General features: G+C 38.2%; 1 protein-coding gene across 1 annotated transcript; it reads right to left on the bottom strand.

Annotated features, from left to right (window-relative positions):
• Positions 1-288: 288 nt before the first annotated feature.
• Positions 289-2093, bottom strand: LOC107767075 (alkane hydroxylase MAH1-like). Its single transcript, XM_016585988.2, has one exon. It carries the CDS (start codon positions 2057-2059, stop codon positions 533-535), a length of 1527 nt encoding a protein of 508 aa, XP_016441474.2. The 5' UTR covers positions 2060-2093; the 3' UTR covers positions 289-532.
• Between the last annotated feature and the right edge of the window lie 18867 nt (positions 2094-20960).

Genomic DNA, 20960 nt, shown 5'->3' with positions numbered 1-20960 from the left:
GAGGTGGACGTTGAAACCCATCAATAACATAGAAAATCGATTTCCTAACAGAATTTGCAACTATTTTTTTCCTTTTAAATTTTATATTAAGGTAATGTGTTGATAAAATTTTAATATTTATCTTCCCAAGGTTTACGTATATACTATCCTCCCCAGATTTTATTTGTGGGATTTTACTGAATTTGTTGTTGTGATAATAATGTGTTAGATAAAGTTTGTCATGGTCAGGAATTTACCAAGTCTTTAGTAAAACAAATAAAAGGCAAACTGCACTAAAAGAGGCTAAGACTTGTATTTAAAATCATTTCTTTCCTCCAACATATACAACAACTTTACATCACCACATGTGCAAGCTAATTACTTTAACTTCTCTTTTTTATTTTGGTTTTAGTACAACTTGAACCTGAAACACAAGTGAATTACATGACAGGGAACTTGAATATACATTGCGTAGTCAAGAAGATGGCATTAATTAATTCCATAGAAAAACAGACCCCAAATAAAAATATAGATCGAATAGTAAAACCTAAAACTAAGTCCATCTCTTCTTAATTCTAGCTTTGAAACCATGTTGCATGTAGAGAATGATGGATACATTAGGGTAAACTTTGTGTCCCTTGATAACTTCAACTTGGTAATTATGGATAATAGCAGCAGCCACAGCTTTCATCTGAGTGAAAGCCACTTCTTTTCCTAAGCAAGTCCTTGGCCCTGCATTGAAAGCCAAGAACTTATAAGATGGTTCATGTTTTACCGTGCCACGATCCGAAATCCATCTCTCTGGCTTGAATTCCGAGGCATCCTTCCCCCATATTGATTCTATCCTCCCCATAGCATACAAAGAAAACATCACTCTCATATTAGGATGAACATGGTGTCCACTTGGGAGAATACACGGCTCTCGTGGAGTCTTGTGCTGAAATGGAACTGGTGGATATAGCCTTAACGATTCACACAATGCTGCATGCAAATAAATCGCATTTTTCAACTCATTTGCCCTAAAAAGCCTCCATTTTTGGGATTCTGTCACCGAAATGATTGCCATAAGTTCTTCCCTTATCTTTTTTTCCACCTCAGGATGTGTTGAAACAAGCCAAATGAACCAAGTAAGACCTGAGCTAGTCGTGTCACGTCCCGCGATCATGAGGTTTAGTATAGTGTCCCTTAGGGACTTGTCATCAAAATTTAGCCCATCATCTAATATGTATGATGTTAAGAGATCAAAACCCTCTTCATTGTCTTCCTTTAGCTTTGTTCCATTGCTCAATTCGTCACGTTTCATCGATATATACTTGCCTATAACTTGATCAAGAACTTGCCATGCTTTGCTTAATTTCTTCTCATGTCCAAAACCTAGCCATTTTTGCAATTTCCAAACACTTTCTGGCAATAAATGGCGAATAAATAATACTTCTTCAGCCTCATCCATTGCTTTTGAAAAGGGATTATCTGGGAATTCTAAAGATAAACAACCAGGATCATAGCCTGTGACCAATTGACATGTTGTATCAAAAGTGAACCTTTGAAAAACATCTTGCAAATCCACAATTTTACTTTCTCTAGCCACAAATTCAAGGACAGAAATAAGTCCATTTTCAATTTTGTCCCAACTAGTTTTCACCAAACAATTATGGAACCTTTGATGAGTGATCAAAGTCCTAGTAATTTTCCTCTGAGTCTTCCATAAATCCAAGTCAGAATTGAAAATTCCATCTCCTAAAACATCAAAAATCTTCTTGAACTCTTCCCCTTTTGGAAAATTCTCAAATTTTGCACTCATGATATAGTGCACATTTGCAGGATCAACTGTGCCAAGAATGTCCATATTTGCAAACCAAGGGCCTTTTAGTAAATAAGTACCTCCAGTTCTTGAAAAAACTTCAAAACACCTTTCATGAATTCTATTTACATGGAAAAGAAGGCCAGGAAACATTCCAAGAAATGGCCAATTACATGGTAGGCCACTTCTATCCCCTAAAGCACAAAACACAAAAAAGCAAAAGATTGCAACAAATATCTCAAAGTAACCTATTGAGGCCATTATAGAAATGAGAGCCATTTCTTGCTTAGTGTTGCTATTTTTTGGAAGGTTACTTCATGTTATATAGATAATTATATTTAGTCTAATTGTAGGCTCAGTTGAATTATTTTGATACCTAATCCTGCCACCTTGACGTGTGTATTGAGTATAGTCAAATCTTTAGGCATACGTTCATAAAAGTTAGAGGGGCAGCCATAATTTGAAGCTTATGAAAAGGCATTTCGGTGTATTAAATTCTCGCAATGCGCGGGATCCGGGGAAAAGCCGGATCACAATGATCTATTGTACGCAGTCTTACCCTGCATTTTTGTGAGAGGTTGTTTTTACTGCTCGAACCCATGACCTCCTGGCTACGTGGCAGCAACTTTACCATTTACGCCAAGGGTCCTCTTCAATTCGAAGCTTATGGATTCAAGATTTTAGTTGTTTTAAGCTGTTAAGTTCTAAATAAATAATTTATAAATATTAAATAAATTTATTAAGATATATTGAGTTTAGATGAACTGATAACCAATACACTAGCTCTGCCCTTATCTATGGCATAACATCACGTATTTCACGCTACAAATTAACTATGAAATTTTAGTAAACTATAGCTATATATGACAACAATTTTGTCTTACAAGTGACTTGAATGTTTATCTTTTAATAGAATAGAGTTTCTTGTGGAATTAGACAATGGTTTTCCCATTTCAGTAAATCATTTCAAAATGTAGGATTTTAGAGTTGAAATGGATATTACTTACCTTAGTGCATAATCTTGACGTTAATGTATTTCAGTTTACAGAAAATAAGAATTCTTTTAGAGCTTTTCTTGTGTCTAATATCTTCATTTGTATACATACTCTTAGTTCTTGTGTCCCTTTCTCAAAGAGAAAGTGAGATTACACGTGGCCAGTGAAGCTCAATTTCAGCAGTTCCAGCGATTTCTATTCAATTTCTTATATATCCTAATGGAAGATATCTAATTAAAAAATCTTAACTAAGATCGTATTATTAGACAAATATATTAATCTATTCTTATTCATATTGCAAGTACAAAACTTACAAGTGTTCAATTGACACTAAGCGGAGTTCACTCGTTACTTTTTTTCAAGTTGGTATATATAAGTTGTACTCGATTATACATATATTATATATAAATTAAATACATATTATCTACAATTATTTTTAATTTAAACGATTGAATGTACAAATATATATGTATATTTTAATATATATATATATATATATATATATATATATATATATATATATATATACATTTGATATATATAAAGAACAAAATAAAGTTATGATTTACAATTTTAGTATATACATTATATGATATGTTATACACTACAATATACAGAAAGTACACTTATTTATGCACTTGGATAGAGACAATAATAAATTATAACTAATTATATTTACAATTTCATATTTTAGATATACAAAGAATGAAAATAAAGTTTTGATATATACAAATAAGGAAGATAAAGTTGAGATATATATTTTGACATACATTATTATTATGTATACATTTATTGGTTATGTGATGCTAATAAATAAAATATGAATTAATTCTAGTTAATTAGTAAGTTGAGTTGATAAGTGAGCATGATCAGATAAGTAAACCTGATAAGCGCGCATGATCAGCCCAGTACCAATCTACTTTTACTTAGGCTAGCAAGTAGGGAGAAATTTAAAAATAGCCAGATTTATAATTAGTCATTCAAAAATAGCCACAGTTTCAAAAGTAATCGAAATTTAGCCACTTTTCATTTAAAGATAAATCTGAGCGAAAACACTGTTCAAAACCCGAAAAATACGCTCGCATATTATACTGGAGTTCCAGCATAAGTATGTTTGAACTCCAGCATATTATACGGGAGTTCCAGGATAACTATGTTGGAGTTCCAGCATAAGTACACTAGAACTCCAGCATAATATACAGGAGTTCCAGCAAGTATAAATGTCCAGTATAATATACTGGAGTTTGGAGCACCGGTGCTCCAGTCTCCCGTATATTATACAGGAGTCGGCAAAGTATACCGGTCCAGCATAATATGCTGGAGTTCGTACACAGATGTACCAAACTCCCGTATATTATGCGAGACCGGTCTCTGTTGCAGCAAAATAGTGACTATTTTTCATTGACTTCGTAAACGGTGGCTATGAAAACTGGCTATACCGTACTATTTTGACTAGCAAGCCTGGGCCCCAATTCCGGTCTGGTCCCCTTCTGGAAAATGATTCCAAAAAACATTTCCCGCTAAAAACGTCCATATCAAATGCACCCTAAAGGTAGAACATTAAGGGTGTGTTTGGTACGAAGAAAAATATTTTTCGAAAATGTTTCTCAATTTTCTCATATTTGGTTTGCTTAAATATTTTGAAAAATATTTTTCTCATGAACTCATTTTTCTCTAATTGGAGGAAAATGTTTTCCCTATCAAGAGAAGGAAAAATATTTTCCAAAACTCTTTTTCAACATTCCCTCTGTTTAATTTTTTTATTTATCGGTTTAAAAGTTCAAAATTTTACAAGTTCCAAAATTATGAGTTCAGAAATTTATGTGTTTGGAAGTTTACGGGTTTAGAAATTTTAAAGTTTACGGGTTCGGAATTCCGCGGTTTTAAAATTTTAGCGGTTCGAAAGTTTATGAAATTTGTGGGTTCGGAAGGTTGTTGGTTTGAATGTTTATGGCTTCATGTTTATTATATCTAAATTATTTATGAATACTCTTGAGAAGTCATTTTCCTTAATTTGCGTACCAAACACCGGAAAATGAATAAGATTACTACTTATTTTCTAAGAAAATATTTTCTTGGAAAATATTTTCCACGAAAAACATTTTCCGTTATACCAAACACACCCTAAGAGTCCAGGCTTTTTAAAAGAAATTAGTAGAGTACTCGTACAATGTGCGAATATTATTAAAGATTATTAATCATATCAAAATATGATATAATTTGTTGAGCAAACTATATCATATGATTTAACAAAATTAAACTTCTTATCTACTGCAACTACCTAATAATAATTTTTTATGTATTAAATTAAAAAAAAATCATATAATCATCGAATAATTTTTGGATGAAACTCAAATATCATAATTATATAATTTGGACTACAAACAATTGAAACTATAACATGATTCAAAATGAATGTAAAAATTTCTTTGTTTACTATTTTTCTAACTTCATTTGTTATTTATTCATCATTATCATTAAAATCTTTAATACTTCCCACTTGTAACTCGTGATGAAGATTATAAAAATGTGCATTTATAAACCCATGTGTATTTAAAAATAGGCTCATATGAGATAGTGATTCGTCTTGACTTTTAATAATGACAAAAGAATAATGCGATAAATAATTATATTTGCTTGGATTTAGAAGATATTTTGACTCGGATGAGTCAATATTATTATTGGGATGATCAATTTTTCTCCAACATATTTTCTAATAAAATTTTAGCGACAGTAACTTGATTTATAAGTCTGAAAATGATTAACATCGTGTCATTACCAAGTACTATATTTTAGACTTAAGCATAAACTTATTTTAAAAAAAATAAAAATCAGGTCTTATTTAGTAGAATATTATATCATCTGTTCATTTTATTATTTTCAAATGACTTATATTTTTTTACATCTTTGTTTATCCTTTTTTTTCTGTCACGATCGAACGCTCATAATAGGCCGCGATGACATCTAATGCTACTGTTAGGTAAGCCCGCAAGTGAAATTACTATTTATTCACCCACTTTTAAAATTTAAAACAAAAGTTTCCCTTTTTAAGAGAACAAAACAAGTATGATCTCATGCAACCGTGACTGCTCCTTTCTTAACAAAATACCAGCATAATAAGTACATACATTGTAGTGATAGAAATGATAAGTACAACAATGCATGAATGTTAAAAGTCCCCAAAACCCGACGCCATAAATACATGAGCAATCTAGAGAATGTGCAAAACTACTGCAACTACTGTCTGAAAGTGATAGACAGAAATAATAAACAAAGTAGAGGGAGACTCCGGTGCTACAGATCGTAGCAAGGCAAGAATCTCACCACTAAGTCTCGGTAGATGATCGGCTACGTGCCCGTGTGACCACTATACTTGTCTCAGTACCTGCACATCAATGTCGAAGTGTAACGTGAGTACGGAAAACAACACCTACCCAGTAAATATCTAGTCTAACTTAGAAGAAGTAGTGATGAGGGGTCGACTGGACACTTACTAGAGGTCAAATAACAATATAAATACAGAAAGTAGACATGGCGAGGGTACAACAAATAGCAGCAAAGCAAATAAAAGTTACTATAGTAAGTCCAAACATGAGGCTATATCAAATCACTAAACACGTCATATCCGGCCTTGAAGGCGCTACTCAATAATTACCAAGCTAATTCCAGTTTCAATTATTAAGCACGAAGTTGTCGAGGCGAACGACCCGATCCCATAGGAATAGTGATACTCAGTACTGCCGAGGCGAATGACCCGATCCTATAAGAATAGTATTACCAACCTGCCGAGGCGAACAGACCGATCCCATAAGAGTAGTGTTACAATCATGCCGAGGTGAACGGTCCGATCCCATAAGAATATTTTATGTCTCTGCCGAGGCGAACGACCCGATCCTATAAGAGTAGAGAATGTATCTCGCTCGCAGAAGCAGTTGCGAGACGAGAAGACATAGATTCATAGTTTATCAAGTATTTCCCAAATTTTCTAAAGTAAGAAACTAAGCCGATATCTCCAATTTAAATCTCAGTCTCAGTCCTAATCAAGAGAAATAATACACATAATAAACATAAATAGTACAATTATAGGCATAATGTGAATCTAAATCTAACCAAACATATCATGAAATATAGCTACGTACAGACTCTCGTCACCTCATGTGTATATAGCTCCCTAAAACAAGTAGCACACAACAATAATACAGCTAAGGGGATAAGTTCCCTCTTATAAGGTTAGGCAAGAGACTTACCTCAGTTCCAAGTCCTCAATTCAGATCTTCAATCTCACTAGAACTCCACAAACGACGCCTAGGACTCCGAAACTAAGCAAAAGTCGTATAAACTAATAAATATATGCTCAAAAGTTCATAAAAATTTGGAAGATTCCTAAAACTCTCCCCTGGACTCACGTGCCCGATTCCGAAAATTTTTGTGAATAAATATTACCCATAAACTCACGAGTTTATACATGCATTTTGTTTAAATGTCTGAGTTCAAATTCTCATTTCTCAAAACATAGCTAAAGTTTCTTAAAATTTCACTTTGATTCTCACAATTTTGATGTTAAATCCTATGTATAATCATGTAAAATAGTTGGAAATTGAACAAAATCACTTACCCAAAGGTTGTATATAAAAATCCCTCTTCAAAATCACCCCTACCGAGCCTAGGGTTCCAAAAATGAGAAAATATCTCCAAAATCCCGTCTCCCAGCCCTTTTACCAGGTGCAGATATCGCATTTGCGAACCAAAACAAAATCTACAAATTTTGCAAACAAATGTTCGCAATTGCAAACCAAGGCACAAACTACAGGCTTCGCAATTGCGAACAAATATTCGCAATTGTGAACCAAGGCAAAAATCTACAATCTTCACAATTGCGAAGGGAATTTCGCAATTGCAATACCTGAGCACCAGCAACACCAACAATCTTTTCCGACACGAAAATGGGCATTTCTCTCATACGACATCGGAATTCGATGATTCTTGTGGCTATGACTCCGTAATTATGATAGGATCTAATGGCCCAATCAAATCACAAATCAAAGGTCATTTGCTCAATATAGTATCCTTTATACCCAAGAAAACAACGTCGAACCATCAAATAAGAGCGTGACACAATCCAAATATATCCGAAATACACCCGAGGTCCCCGAGACTCTGTCCAATCACACAAACCAGTCTAAAAATATAACGCGAACTTGCTAGTGCAATCAAAACACTAAAAGTAACCTCTAGAATCACGAATCGGATGCCAAAACGTATAAATTTAATCATAAGACTCAAGAACTTCTATAAACACATCTGCGCGTCCGATTCTGATTAAATCAACTAGGAAAGACACCAAATTTTACGTACAAGTTATAAATGGAATAATGGACCTATTCTAACTTCCGAAATTGAAATCCGATCCCAATATCAATAAAGTCAACTCCCATTCAAACTTCTCAACCTTCCAAACCTTCAACTTTCTAACTTTCGCCAATTCAGCCGAAACGATCTACAGACCTCCGAATCAACATCCGGACATGCTCCCAAGTCCAAAATCATCATACGAACCTATTGGAATCTTCAAATCCCGATACCGAGGTCGTTTACTCAAAATATTGACTCAAGTCGAACTTGGCCACCTTAGGCCACTATTAAGGAACTAAGTATTCCGATTTCAACCCGAACCCTTCCAAACCTAACAAATCATCCCCGCAAGTCATAAAATAGTAAAATCACATATGGGGAGTCTTAATTAAGGGAATGAGAATCCAGAAAGAAAAACGACCGGTCGGGTTGCTATACTTTCCTTCAATATTTTTTTTACATAATAAACTAATAGTTCCTACCTTTATAGCTGTAGAGATCCAGAACTTAAAATTAATAATTTTTGTAATATTCTGTTTCAGTAATTATCATGGTTGAAGCGTTTCATGAATTTATGTTAGTATTATTTTTAATAATTACTATTTTAGTAGTATGTACAATTATTAATTAGATTTTCTTTTTATGTGTTATTTTTAACATAATATTTTGTGTTTTAATTTTAATTATTAATAAAATGATATTTATTAGAAATTTATTACATTTATGAAATTTAAATGAGTTTGCTTTGAATTTCTTCGTTTGAACTTTTCTCATAATTCAAACAATCTTCTCGTGTCAAATTTAAATAAGTATTTGTTTACCTTGAAAATGGTAATTACAATTAGATTTGATTTTGTGGTTCTAAAAATACGTAATTTATTTTAATGCTAGTTGTTTGGCAATAGATGCTAAGTGCGAGCTAGAAAAATAAAGTAAGAATAAGGAGCAGCGTTATTATCCAAACCAAACAGCTGTGAATTGGGGCCTCGGACTGGCCTAAGAGGTGCCTCGAGGTCGAGCTAAAAACGTTGGGCTGGGGCCGGTCAATGAAGAACTAACAGTTCTAAGGGCCTTGATGATGGCTCTTTATGATCAATGATGAGTAATAGATGAAGAACAATCAATAAAACACAATAAATGTAAGCAATAAATCAAAGGAGAGACAATGGAGAATGTTTAAGTTAGAGAGCAGAGAATGTTCTTATTCTTGTATTGAATATCATGTATGCAAAAAATAACAAGGGTCCCCTTTATATAGAAGGGGGAGTCCCAATATAGTACATATGCATTTATTACAAAGATTTATAGCTGGTACAACTGTTTAGTGTCATAGTACGGACTTGTACTATTCTTGCAGACCTGGTCAATCCTAATCACGCGCTTTGGGAACTTTATACTTATCCATGATAATTGTCGATCTGCACTGCCCCGAGATCGGGCATAGGGAACCCTCGGGTCGAACCTCGGGCCCTCTGAAGACGTGATATGGAATGTCATAATGACCATAAAATTGGACTCTCCGATTTTAGCCGTATACAGTATTATTATTTATTTTTAAGCTAGTTTTATTATTACTCCTATTTGTTCCTTGGATGTCATTTGATATGATCCTAGATAGCCCGGGCAAAGCGGAGAATATTGAAGATGACCCTGAAATTTCTAGTGGACCTTTGACTCGCTCCAAGTCCAAGAATGTCCGAGGGATGCACGCTGAGGAGCTGCGTGGTCTTCAACAATTGACTAGAAGATGTTTGAAAAGTCACTTGGAGGATTCATGCAAATGAATACCATATTTTGAGTTTTGAGAATTGAAGAATTAAGACCCCAAGTCAAATCGTGTGACATAGTTTCACCAATCGTTGACTACGGTTCAAGAGGGGCCTGAAGAGCTGAAGAAAATAAGCTTTTGGAATTCAACACGGTTCAGCTGTGCGTCACGGTTGGGGTTACAATTGAGGCTATGGTTTGGCCTGACGAGCTTTTTTGGGATATTAACTTTGAAACTTTTCCTAGTTTACCCATTGGATATTTATAACAACCTAGGTTATTTCATTAGGAACTTAGCATATTTTGACATAAGAAAACTCTTGAGAGAGATTTGGAACCTCTTGGTTCGAGTTCGACTTTGGATTACCTATTTTCAAGACTTGGGTTCTTGAGGGTAATCTTCTTCTCCTTTCTTTATATCTAAGGTTCTAATTTGTCGTTCTTGGGAGGCGATCAGATAGTTTTCGATTGTTGCTTGATACGTTCACTTAGGGTTCTAGATTTCTTTTATATTTTATTATTCGTATTATTTTTTATTATCTTAATCAAACATATCATTAGTTTTGCTTTAATTATTTTTATTTTCATATTCTGCTATTTTGTTTATCTCGGACCATATCAGTTGGTATCGGAGTGAAGGCTCGGGTATTGTTCTAATAAACCCACGTTCCCCAATCTTGAAATCAAGATCTGAATTAGTAAAAAAAGTATAGTTCTTATTTCTGACTAAACCCTAGTCGAATTGCTCACAAAAACAAAACAAAAAATAAAAATCAAAAAAAAAAATTGCTCTTGAGTTTCAAAAAAATAAAATAGAAAAAAAAACTATTATTGAAGTGATCTTGTTGATTATTGGGGAAAGATTACTTTTGGGTAAGAAAAATTCATTGGGAATTCTTGTTAAGAACGAACTAGTAAATCATTCTCAATATTTGAAACTGACTATTTCTTTTGTGCCAATTTGTTCGTGCTTTTCTCATTATTTTCGTAGAAATTTCTTGGATCCCGTCCTTAGTTTTTAAAAGTTCGTTCTTGATTACATAAACTCCACTCTTAAATTACTTTAAGGAAAACTCATTCTTGGATAGGTGATTTGTGAGTTGAGCTCGAACTTTAAGGATTTCCAAGGAGCGAGGCAGCGAATATGTAAGAGTGAAACGTGAGAATTCATAATTGTGAGAGAATGTCTGGTGTTGAGGATAGTACAAATGGCACTGAAGCACCAGCTTAGGCTAAAGGAACTAATGAGATGTTGCAAACTATGTTGCAACAGACACAACATCTGACTTTATAGGTAGAAAACTTGTAGAGGTCTAATCAGACACTACCAGTAGCTCCTGCACCCGCAATACGTCAAGGTCCACCTCAATATGTAAGGAGGGATCCACCACAAGTTAGGGTACCTCCACAATATGTCCCATATGAAGAATTTGAAGATGAAGTTTAATGACTATATCGATTATGGTCATAAAGGATTGAGAGGGGTAGGAGAGGAGCTAGGTATGGCAGAAGATTTGGGTTGTGACAATGGAATCAACACAACCGAGATGAAAGAGTTGATAGAAACTTGGGTAGCATTAAGATGAAGATTCCTTCCTTTGAGGGAACAACTGATGCAGGTGCATACTTGGAGTGGAAAGGATTTATAGAGTTCATAACTACTCTAAGGAGAAAAAAGTTTAAATTTTGGTGACTGAATTTGAGGGATATGCCCCTGCTTGGCTTGAAAGAACTGAGCTTGATCGTAGAAAGCTTGGTGATATACCAATTGAGACTCGGGAAGACTTGAAGAGAGCAACGAGGAGTAGATTTTTACCTTCACATTGCCATTGAGAGATCATTAAGAAGTTGCACAGCTTGGTGCAATTCCACAAAAGTGTTAAAGAGTATTACACTACCACGGAGGTTCTTAGGATGAAGGCTGTCACGACCCTAAAACTGACCCGATCGTGATGACGCCTATCGTGAAACTAGGCCAGCCGACACAATTTCCAAATCAAACCATTATTCTATAAAATCATTTTTAATACATTAATTAACAGGAAATCTCATAATATAAGTCTAAATAAACAGTGTGGAATAAATACACAAGCCCAACATCGGAGTGTCACAAGTCACAAGCAACTAAAACTCTATCTCAATACAATAAAGTCTAACAAAGTTTGGAAGGCAATACTAAATAAATCTAAGGAAGATATGAGGAGAAGAACAGCGCTGTGAACGCCATGCAGCTACCTTGTCGACTCCGAAATCCTGCTGAATGGACAATCAATGCTCACTATCGCGACCCGCAACTCCTGTATCAGCACACAAGGTGCATGGACTAATGTGAGTACGCATAATCAGTAAGTAATAAAAGTAAATGAAAGCTGAGCAGTAAGAAAACACATAATTTCACGTCATAACACTACAACAAATACAGTACATTGCCCAAAACAGTACAAAAATCATTTGTCTCGTAAAACAAACTCAGTTTCAGTAAAACCTTTCATTTTAAAACATCTTTCAATAGTTTCAAATGAGTGATGAAAACAATGAGTAAAAATGATAGAAATGTAAATAGCCACTGGGGCAAAAGCATGTACCATAAACCGCCCATCGGAAAAAATATCAACAGAACCAGCCCCTCGGGCTACCTTACAATCACTCGTAATCAGCCCCTCGAGCAACAATATGAATCAACAATAGCCCCTCGGGCTACATTGTATCACTCACACTGGGTACCCACGCTCACTGGGGGTGTTCAGACTCCGGATGGGCTCCTACAACCCAAGCGCTATCACAAGCCATATCGTGGCATAATAAATCAGGTCTTCGGGCTCTCATATATCACAAATCAGTATAACATGCTGCAGTGCGCAGCCCGATCCCATGATATCCTCACAACACAGACTCTCAGCCTCACTTAGTTAGAAACCTTTCAAGCCACTCGGGCAACAGTAAAACATGATGCTCATCTCAAAATATCATTTAAAGTGTCAAAATGGAGTAAATACGGCTGAGTTATGAATTCAGTAAAACATAGCATGATTGAGTACAAATGTTAAGTCATAACTGTGAGGAACAGTAGTAAAAAGCCCCTAAGGGTCCAAACAGTTGGCATGAGGCCCCAAATATGGCATTCAGCCCAAAAAATAATAATACTTTCCAAAACACAATAGTACCAAATAGTTTTCAATTAAATACGCAATTTAATAGTCGTACGGGACGTAGAAAGCTTGGTGATAGACCAATTGAGACTCGCGAAGACTTGAAGAGAGCAACGAGAGGTAGATTTTTACCTTCACATTGCCATTGAGAGATCATTAAGAAGTTGCACAGCTTGGTGCAAGCCCACAAAAGTATTAAAGAGTATTACACTACCATGGAGGTTCTTAGGATGAAGGCTGTCACGACCCTAAAATTGACCTGATCGTGATGACGCCTATCGTGAAACTAGGCCAGCCAACCCAATTCCCAAATCAAACCATTGTTCTATAAAAGTCATTTTAAGCCATTAATTAACAGGAAATCTCATAATATAAGTCTAAATAAACAGTGCGGAATAAATACACAAGCCCGATATTGGGGTGTCACAAGTTACGAGTAACTATAACTCTGTCTCAATATAATAAAGTCTAAAAAAGTCTGGAAGGCAATACTAAATAAATCTAAGGAAGATATGAGGGAGAAGAACAGGCTACGAATGCCATGCAACTACCTTGTCGATTCCGAAATCCTGCTGAATGGACAATCAATGCTCACTATCGCGACCCGCAACTCCTGGATCTGCACACAAGGTACAGGGAGTAATGTGAGTACCCCAACTTCAGTAAGTAACAAAAGTAAATGAAAGCTGAGCAGTAAGAAAATACATAATTTCACGTCATAACACTACAACAAATATAGTACATTGCCCAAAATAGTACAGAAATTATTTGTCTCGTAAAACAAACTCAGGTTTAGTAATGGTAGTTTACTTGAACATTGATTGCGCCGGTTGATACATTTCCCAGTGGCATTTATTGCGGCGTCAGTTACGTTACCGCCTTTCTATAAATGGGACGAGTAACTATAACTCTGTCTCAATATAATAAAGTCTAACAAAGTCTGGAAGGCAATACTAAATAAATCTAAGGAAGATATGAGGGAGAAGAACAGGCTACGAACGCCATGCAACTACCTTGTCGATTCCGAAATCCTGCTGAATGGACAATCAATGCTCACTATCGCGACCCGCAACTCCTGGATCTGCACACAAGGTACAGGGAGTAATGTGAGTACCCCAACTCAGTAAGTAACAAAAGTAAATGAAAGCTGAGCAGTAAGAAAATACATAATTTCACGTCATAACACTACAACAAATATAGTACATTGCCCAAAATAGTACAGAAATTATTTGTCTCGTAAAACAAACTCAGGTTTAGTAATGGTAGTTTACTTGAACATTGATTGCGCCGGTTGATACATTTCCCAGTGGCATTTATTGCGGCGTCAGTTACGTTACCGCCTTTCTATAAATGGGAGGTTACTTGAACCAAAATTTCACCCAGTCATTTTTCTATTGCCTTTAACCCTTTTCTTCTCTTCATCCTCATCCAAACTCTAATTTTCATGGTTCAAGCCCATGACCGTAAGGTCACACGACAACAATTTTGCTAGTTATTCCATGACTCTTTTTCAGAGCTTCTCCCCACCGAGTGGGATCATACTGGTTTTTTGTTGTTGTTGTTGTTGGCCCAAAATAATGAGAGAGGGGCTTCAAATAATTTTCGTATCAGAGGATATGTGGACCATGAACTGTTGTTCATCTCTCTTAACTTCAACCTGGTGTGGCGCTTCACTCCTTTTGCTTTCCATGGAGTGAGGTGGCGTCATCTACTAACTTTTGCATCCCACACCAGTGTAATGTCTCAAGAAGTGGCTTCTCAATAGTAGTGTTGGCGAGACCCATAATCGCCAAATTTTTCACCAAGCCACAATTTTCCCTGCATGTTAAAAGTTTTTGCTCTTCGATAGGCTATAGCCTCTTCCTCATCTATTGCTGATTTGGAGGAGATTCTCGAAGACGTCGTTCTGAAGATCGAAATGGGATCCCCGAGGAAATGGTTCTCGCAGATGTCGCTCCCGAGGATGTACCTCCAAAAGTAGATTAGGATTTTTGGCTGTTGTTTTTTGCTTCTTTGTTTCTGTGTAAGGACCCCTTGTGGGCTTTTGTAATCGTATTTTATCAATATAAAAGTTTCTTTGATTTGCCTTTGGCTTGTGCTGAACTTCCATTTTACTTTTTGATTGGTCCGAATACTGGACCCGGCCATCGTAATCTCTTCGGTTCTCGATTGATTAAATTTTTCACCAAGCCACAATTTTCCCTGCATGTTAAAAGTTTTTGCTCTTCGATAGGCTATAGCCTCTTCCTCATCTATTGCTGATTTGGAGGAGATTCTCGAAGACGTCGTTCTGAAGATCGAAATGGGATCCCCGAGGAAATGGTTCTCGCATATGTCGCTCCCGAGGATGTACCTCCAAAAGTAGATTAGGATTTTTGGCTGTTGTTTTTTGCTTCTTTGTTTCTGTGTAAGGACCCCTTGTGTGCTTTTGTAATCGTATTTTATCAATATAAAAGTTTCTTTGATTTGCCTTTGGCTTGTGCTGAACTTCCATTTTACTTTTTGATTGGTCCGAATACTGGACCCGGCCATCGTAATCTCTTCGGTTCTCGATTGATTAATATGATATTTCTTAAGATTCTTTGTCATCCCTCGGACTAAGTCTGGATCGATCTGGTACAAACTTAGGTCATCGGGACTTCTGTGTTCGAATTGAGTGATTTTAATGTCCCAATTTTCTTCGAAATAAAGCTTAGCCCTTTTAGGCCTTGTTTCTAGTCCTCGAGTGAGAGTTTGCTCGATCAACAGAAAATAGAGATAGCCCTTAGACCTTTACAAATAGTCCCTGAGTGAGAGTTTGCTTGAACTCGGGCAGCCTCGAAAACTTGCTTGAACTTAAAATGAAGATAGCCCTAAGGCGTTATAGATAGTACCCGAGCGAGGATACACTCGAACTCGGGTGGCCCTTGGGCTAAAGTAATCGAGGGAGCATTTAAATTGAATTGAAGGCGAAGATAGCCCTGAGGCTTTATTAATAACCCTTGAGTGAGAACTGACTCGGACTCGGGTAGCCCGGGGGCCAGAGAATCGGGTGAATGACCCATACTTGTAATAGCAGAGATCCTCGAGATCGGGCACCATCTCAAGGCCAAGTTGATATGGGAATCTTCGACCCCTCGAACGTTGTATAACAATGTCATTCGTATGACACGACCATGAAGTGACCGAGGTGGTCCCGCCGGTACACTTCCCTAAAAGTGATAATGGCCTAGTCAGAATTAACTGGCCTTTAGAGTAGGCGGACAATCGCCGCTTGCTCTATATATAAGTCTACTTTCCTCTCATTTGAGGACTTTTCTATTTTGATCAACTATCCTTCTTGTGGAGCTTTTCTTCCTTGCATTAGCGCTTCCATCATTTTAATTCAAATCTTTCGTTTAAATTTCACCTCCTTCTTCTTGTTTCACCATAGTTATGGCTGCTATGCCAAAATTTGTTCACCAAGAAAAGGATAGTTCCGCCTCTTCTACCTGCTCGATCAGTGGTACACCGCCGGTATTCGATGAGCTAACCTCGAGATGCTTCGCTTCGAGGAGGGACTTTACATTAGAGAGACCTCCCAATGTTTAGGGCCATTGGGAGCACGCATCGAGGTTCGTTTCATCAATAGGAGGGGAACACATCGAGGCAGTGAGGAGAGACTGCAAATGGGGAAAAAAGGTGGTACTGCAGGCACCTTCCTTGGAAGAGAACATCATGGCTCATGTAGAGGGGTTTTTGAACGTATACACGTACCCCTCTTATGTTGGGCCCAATCGATAGAGTCGTGCTCGACTTCTGTCGAAGATATCGAGTTACTCTGGCACAGGTTCACCCGTCGTTCTGGAGGATAGTATTGACGATAAGGTTCTTTGCGGAGGAAGCCGGGCTCGAGTTCACCCTTAGCCATCTCATCAGATTGTATCAGCCCTTTTATTATCGAGGCCTGATAACTTTACAATGTCGATCCACCAGGCCCTTTGTTGCCGATGATGAATAAGATGGGGACCGAGGGTGGATGAGTCAATTTGTCCGAGTGCGGACTGTTGATATTATCCTCGTGGAGTTCCTGCCATTTCCTAAGCAATGGAATTTCACGCGTAAGTGGCACACTTGTGTTTTTATCATTTTTGTTCATGGTGGAGGCGTACTCCGTATAGATGTTTTGCTTTTCTTTTTTATAGCAGTACCGTGGATGCCATATGAGGTCCCTAACCTGGTGGATTGGACTTGGAAGCTGGCTTGCTCGACCTACGATGAGCGTAAGTGGCAAGACCTGTCAAAGGATAGATGGGAGGCAAAACACCACGGTATGTGCTGTGTGGTTTATTTTCTTTGAAAGGTACTTTCTTTTATGTGTATTAACTCCATCATCGCAGACATTGGAGAATTTCCTGAGATGAGATCGTGCCCCCTCGGAGAGGAGGAAGGATCGTCGGCTTCGGGGTCGAGGAATAATAACAAAATGGAAGGAATCCTTGAAGGGCGAATGTGCTCATAGTGAGGCAACCCTTGCTTGGAGGCTCAAAGAAGATCTATTAGCTGAGCCTGCAGCACCCGAGGCTTCTAGCCTCAGAAAAATGGTTCCTCCTTTGCCGCCGTCTTCTTTTCCCATCGAAGGTACTTCGAGGGATAAAGATTTTTTGCCGCCATCTTCTTCGCCCATCGAAGGTACTTCAAGGGATACAGATTTTTTGCCGTCGTCTTCTTCTCCCGTCGAAGGTACTTCGAGGGATGTTCGAGGCCAGGGGCCGCCTAAATTAAGTGGGATCTCAAGCAATCATATCCCTATCAAGAGCGGTTCAACCGGGGCCGATGGGACCAGGACAGTAGACGTATGTTCAACCTTTGAGGAGGCTCAGCGGCTCTGTTCTATGGTGAGTTTTGGTTGACTTTGTTTGTCTTTCGGTTTTGCATTTTCATTTTCTTACTGAGTTTCTTTTCATAGGATTTTGACAAGCTCAAGTCCGAGCTGCTCCGCTGTGAAGCTAGGTTGTGGAAGTCCTTGGACGGGGAGAAATCCTTTAGGCTTCTTTGTGATAAAAGGGCAAAGGAATTGATACACCTTCGGTATGAGATGAATCGATGCCTGAATTATGAAGGCCGCCTCGAGAGACAAATAACCTTTGTTTCGAGAGGATGCATGTTTCTTCTTCTACCCTCGGAGATTAATATTTTGATACTTCAGTTGTAGAGCAAGACGGAGGACCTGGAATGCCTTTGGGGAGAAGTTGGTCAGGCCAAGTATGAGTGTAATGAGCTAAGGGCTCAGATAGATGCCCAAATTGTGGCCAAGAAGAATGCTTTGGCCAAGGCTTCTGCCCTCGAGGTGCAACTCTGGAATGCTTGTGAAAATAGCTCGGTCCAGACGAGCAGGACTGCAAGGCTCAAGTCTGACCTTTTGAAGATGAAGGCCGAGGTCGTGGACGCCCGGGCTGAAGCTGAAGAGATTCGAGCTAAGGCTAATAAAAAAGTGGTCGTCTATTTAAAAGATGCTGCTGACGCTCGAGCAGTGTTGAGAGGGGCTTCCGATCGGGAGAGCAGAAGCAATGAATATGCCCGGTGCAAATCCCGGAGGGAAACTCTCAAGGAAATCCACGCTAGGGGCTTCGATCTCTCAGAAGAGATAGAGCAGGCTAAGGCGGATGAATACGATACCAAGTTCCTCGTATCTGATGTCGAAGATAATGAGGGGGAGGCCGATGGGGCCGTAGTCCCCGAGGGGAAAGTAGACTAGGCTTTTGATTCTATGTGTAATGCTTTTAGAGAACATTGTAGATGAAGCCTTTCGATTTTTCCTTTCATGAATTTCTCTTTGCTTGTGTATGTCTTTCTTTGTCTTGAATTTTGATGTTTGTCAATGATTAGCCAGATGAATTGGCCTTCGAGTAAAAACCCTTAGGTTTACAAATCGGCCATGAGGCTTGTTGGGCTGGCCCGTAGGCTCTTATGCATTTGCCCTTAGGCGCTTTTTAGTTAACCGTTTTGGCCTCACTCTTCGAGTCAGGTTTCGACTCGAGCTCATCGACCCTTAAGTTTTTGAACTTTAAGTTGGCTCTTACGTATTGGGTCAGTACGACCTTTAATTTAAGCTAGCGATAATGGCTCTTACGCGTTGGGTCGGTACGACCTCTAATATAGGCTTTATTTTTCCCTCATTGAAGTTTTGTGTTCGTCCGACTCTTTGACGGTTCGATAAGAACCTCGATTGTGAGCCGTTATATGATAATAGATGAGCACCTCAGGAGTGCTCGATGGCTAAATTGTTTCGAAGCCTTTTTATTGTTTGGAGCTGATATGATCGAAGCTCTTTTGCTTATGTCGAGGATAGCCTGATTAACCGGTTCTTTTTGAAGTATTTTCGAAGTAATTGAAGGCCTGTGATTTTATGGCGATGGTTGGGCATCCCCGAGTCACGTTAGTTTGGCTGAAGCCTTATGACTGTGGTCATTGTGTTTGGCTACAACTTTTTAGTCCCCGAGTGAGGTAGCCTCGACGTCTATATCGAGGGTATACCTTTTTAGGGGTCTTACAATTTCGAATATATAGCCTTGACTTTAAGATCGGGATTATGCCTTTTGTAAGGTGTTATAAATTTGAACACGCCTTTCTTGAGGGCTTACAGATAGGTTAGTTGGCACAAGTATAATTCATGCCTTGCTTGAGGTCTTACAGATTTGGTGTTGCCTTATGGAGGTGTTACACTGTTGATAATGCCTCATAGAGGTCTTACATTAGTATTGCCACATGGAGGGCTTTTCGGGCTCGAGGTTGCCCGCGCGATGTCTTATGGCCTCGGGTTTTTAATAGCTTGATGGGGTGACAGCCGACGACAGTCCCTGAGACATCGAAAGTTTTTGGCTCTGGATCCGTTATTTGTAAGCTTGATGTTTACTCATTGAGGGCTTACGAGCACGAAGTTTTTGTCCTGGAGGTCTTACGACTTAGAGTTTTAGATTTCATTTCCGAGTGTTCGGGAAATTTCTAGCCTTGGGGCCGTTTCTTGTGAAAATAGCAAACTTCTTTGAAACGCAAAGTATTTTGACGGAAAAATATTCCTTGATTACTTGGTACTTATATATAGTTTTCGCCGTCGAGGGTTCGAATATTCTACGCGGACACGGTTTATTTGACTGTTTGGCCCGATACATTATCTTCCTATCGAGACCCTCTTTGGCTCATCTTGATTTCTCCGGGGAGGTGGTCTCCCGGGGGATGCCCCTCAGTATTCGAGGTTGTTTGAAGAGAAGCGTTGAATACTTGTTAAGTTCTCCTTAGGTAGCATATCGATGTTGCCTCGTTAAAAACCTTGCCGGTAAAACCCTTCTTGGGATAAAATCCGATCGAAGGAAAAGAGTGCAACGCTTGCTTTAAAACCTAAGGTCTTCAAGCTGGAAGGTGCTTCGATTTTTCTAACTAGACAACTGCACATAAGTTAGTGTAAGATGTAAATAAAAAGGAGACGGTTATAGCTTAGTAGTGATGGCGTTTTGAGCCTTGATATTCTTCAACTGCTTGCTCCGGGGACACAGTACGGTCCTTTGCTCATTGACTCGGGTGTATCTGAGGATGTAGGTTGTGATTGCTACTTTGTTGTTTGCTTATCCTTTGGCTCCTTCGATGTTGAAGGTGTCGATGATGGTGCTACATCATGCACCGCGAACATCTCTCTCCTGCGTGTTGCTCCCCGTATACCATTTTTATTCTGTCCTTCATTGGGAACTTCATCATTTAATGAAGGGCTTATGGTACTTCTCTCGTGCAGTGTATCTATGGCCTTCCGAGCAAGGCATTGTATCTCATGTCTCCTTCGATGACATGGAACTTGACATTTTGGGTCGTACCAGCCACGTTGACCGGGAGGGTAATTTCCCCTTTCGTTGTCTCTCTCGCCATATTGAATCCGTTGAGGACTCGAGAGGCGGGCACGATCTAGTC

Source organism: Nicotiana tabacum, chromosome 11, assembly GCF_000715075.1.
Source record: "Nicotiana tabacum cultivar K326 chromosome 11, ASM71507v2, whole genome shotgun sequence".
In the NCBI taxonomy this organism is placed as follows: Eukaryota; Viridiplantae; Streptophyta; class Magnoliopsida; order Solanales; family Solanaceae; genus Nicotiana; species Nicotiana tabacum.
This window is presented reverse-complemented; position numbering and strand designations above follow the sequence as displayed.

What these genes read in the sequence shown, in the direction of transcription:
- LOC107767075 (XM_016585988.2), bottom strand. Translation starts at nt 2,059, where the DNA reads ATGGCTCTCATTTCTATAATGGCCTCAATAGGTTACTTTGAGATATTT.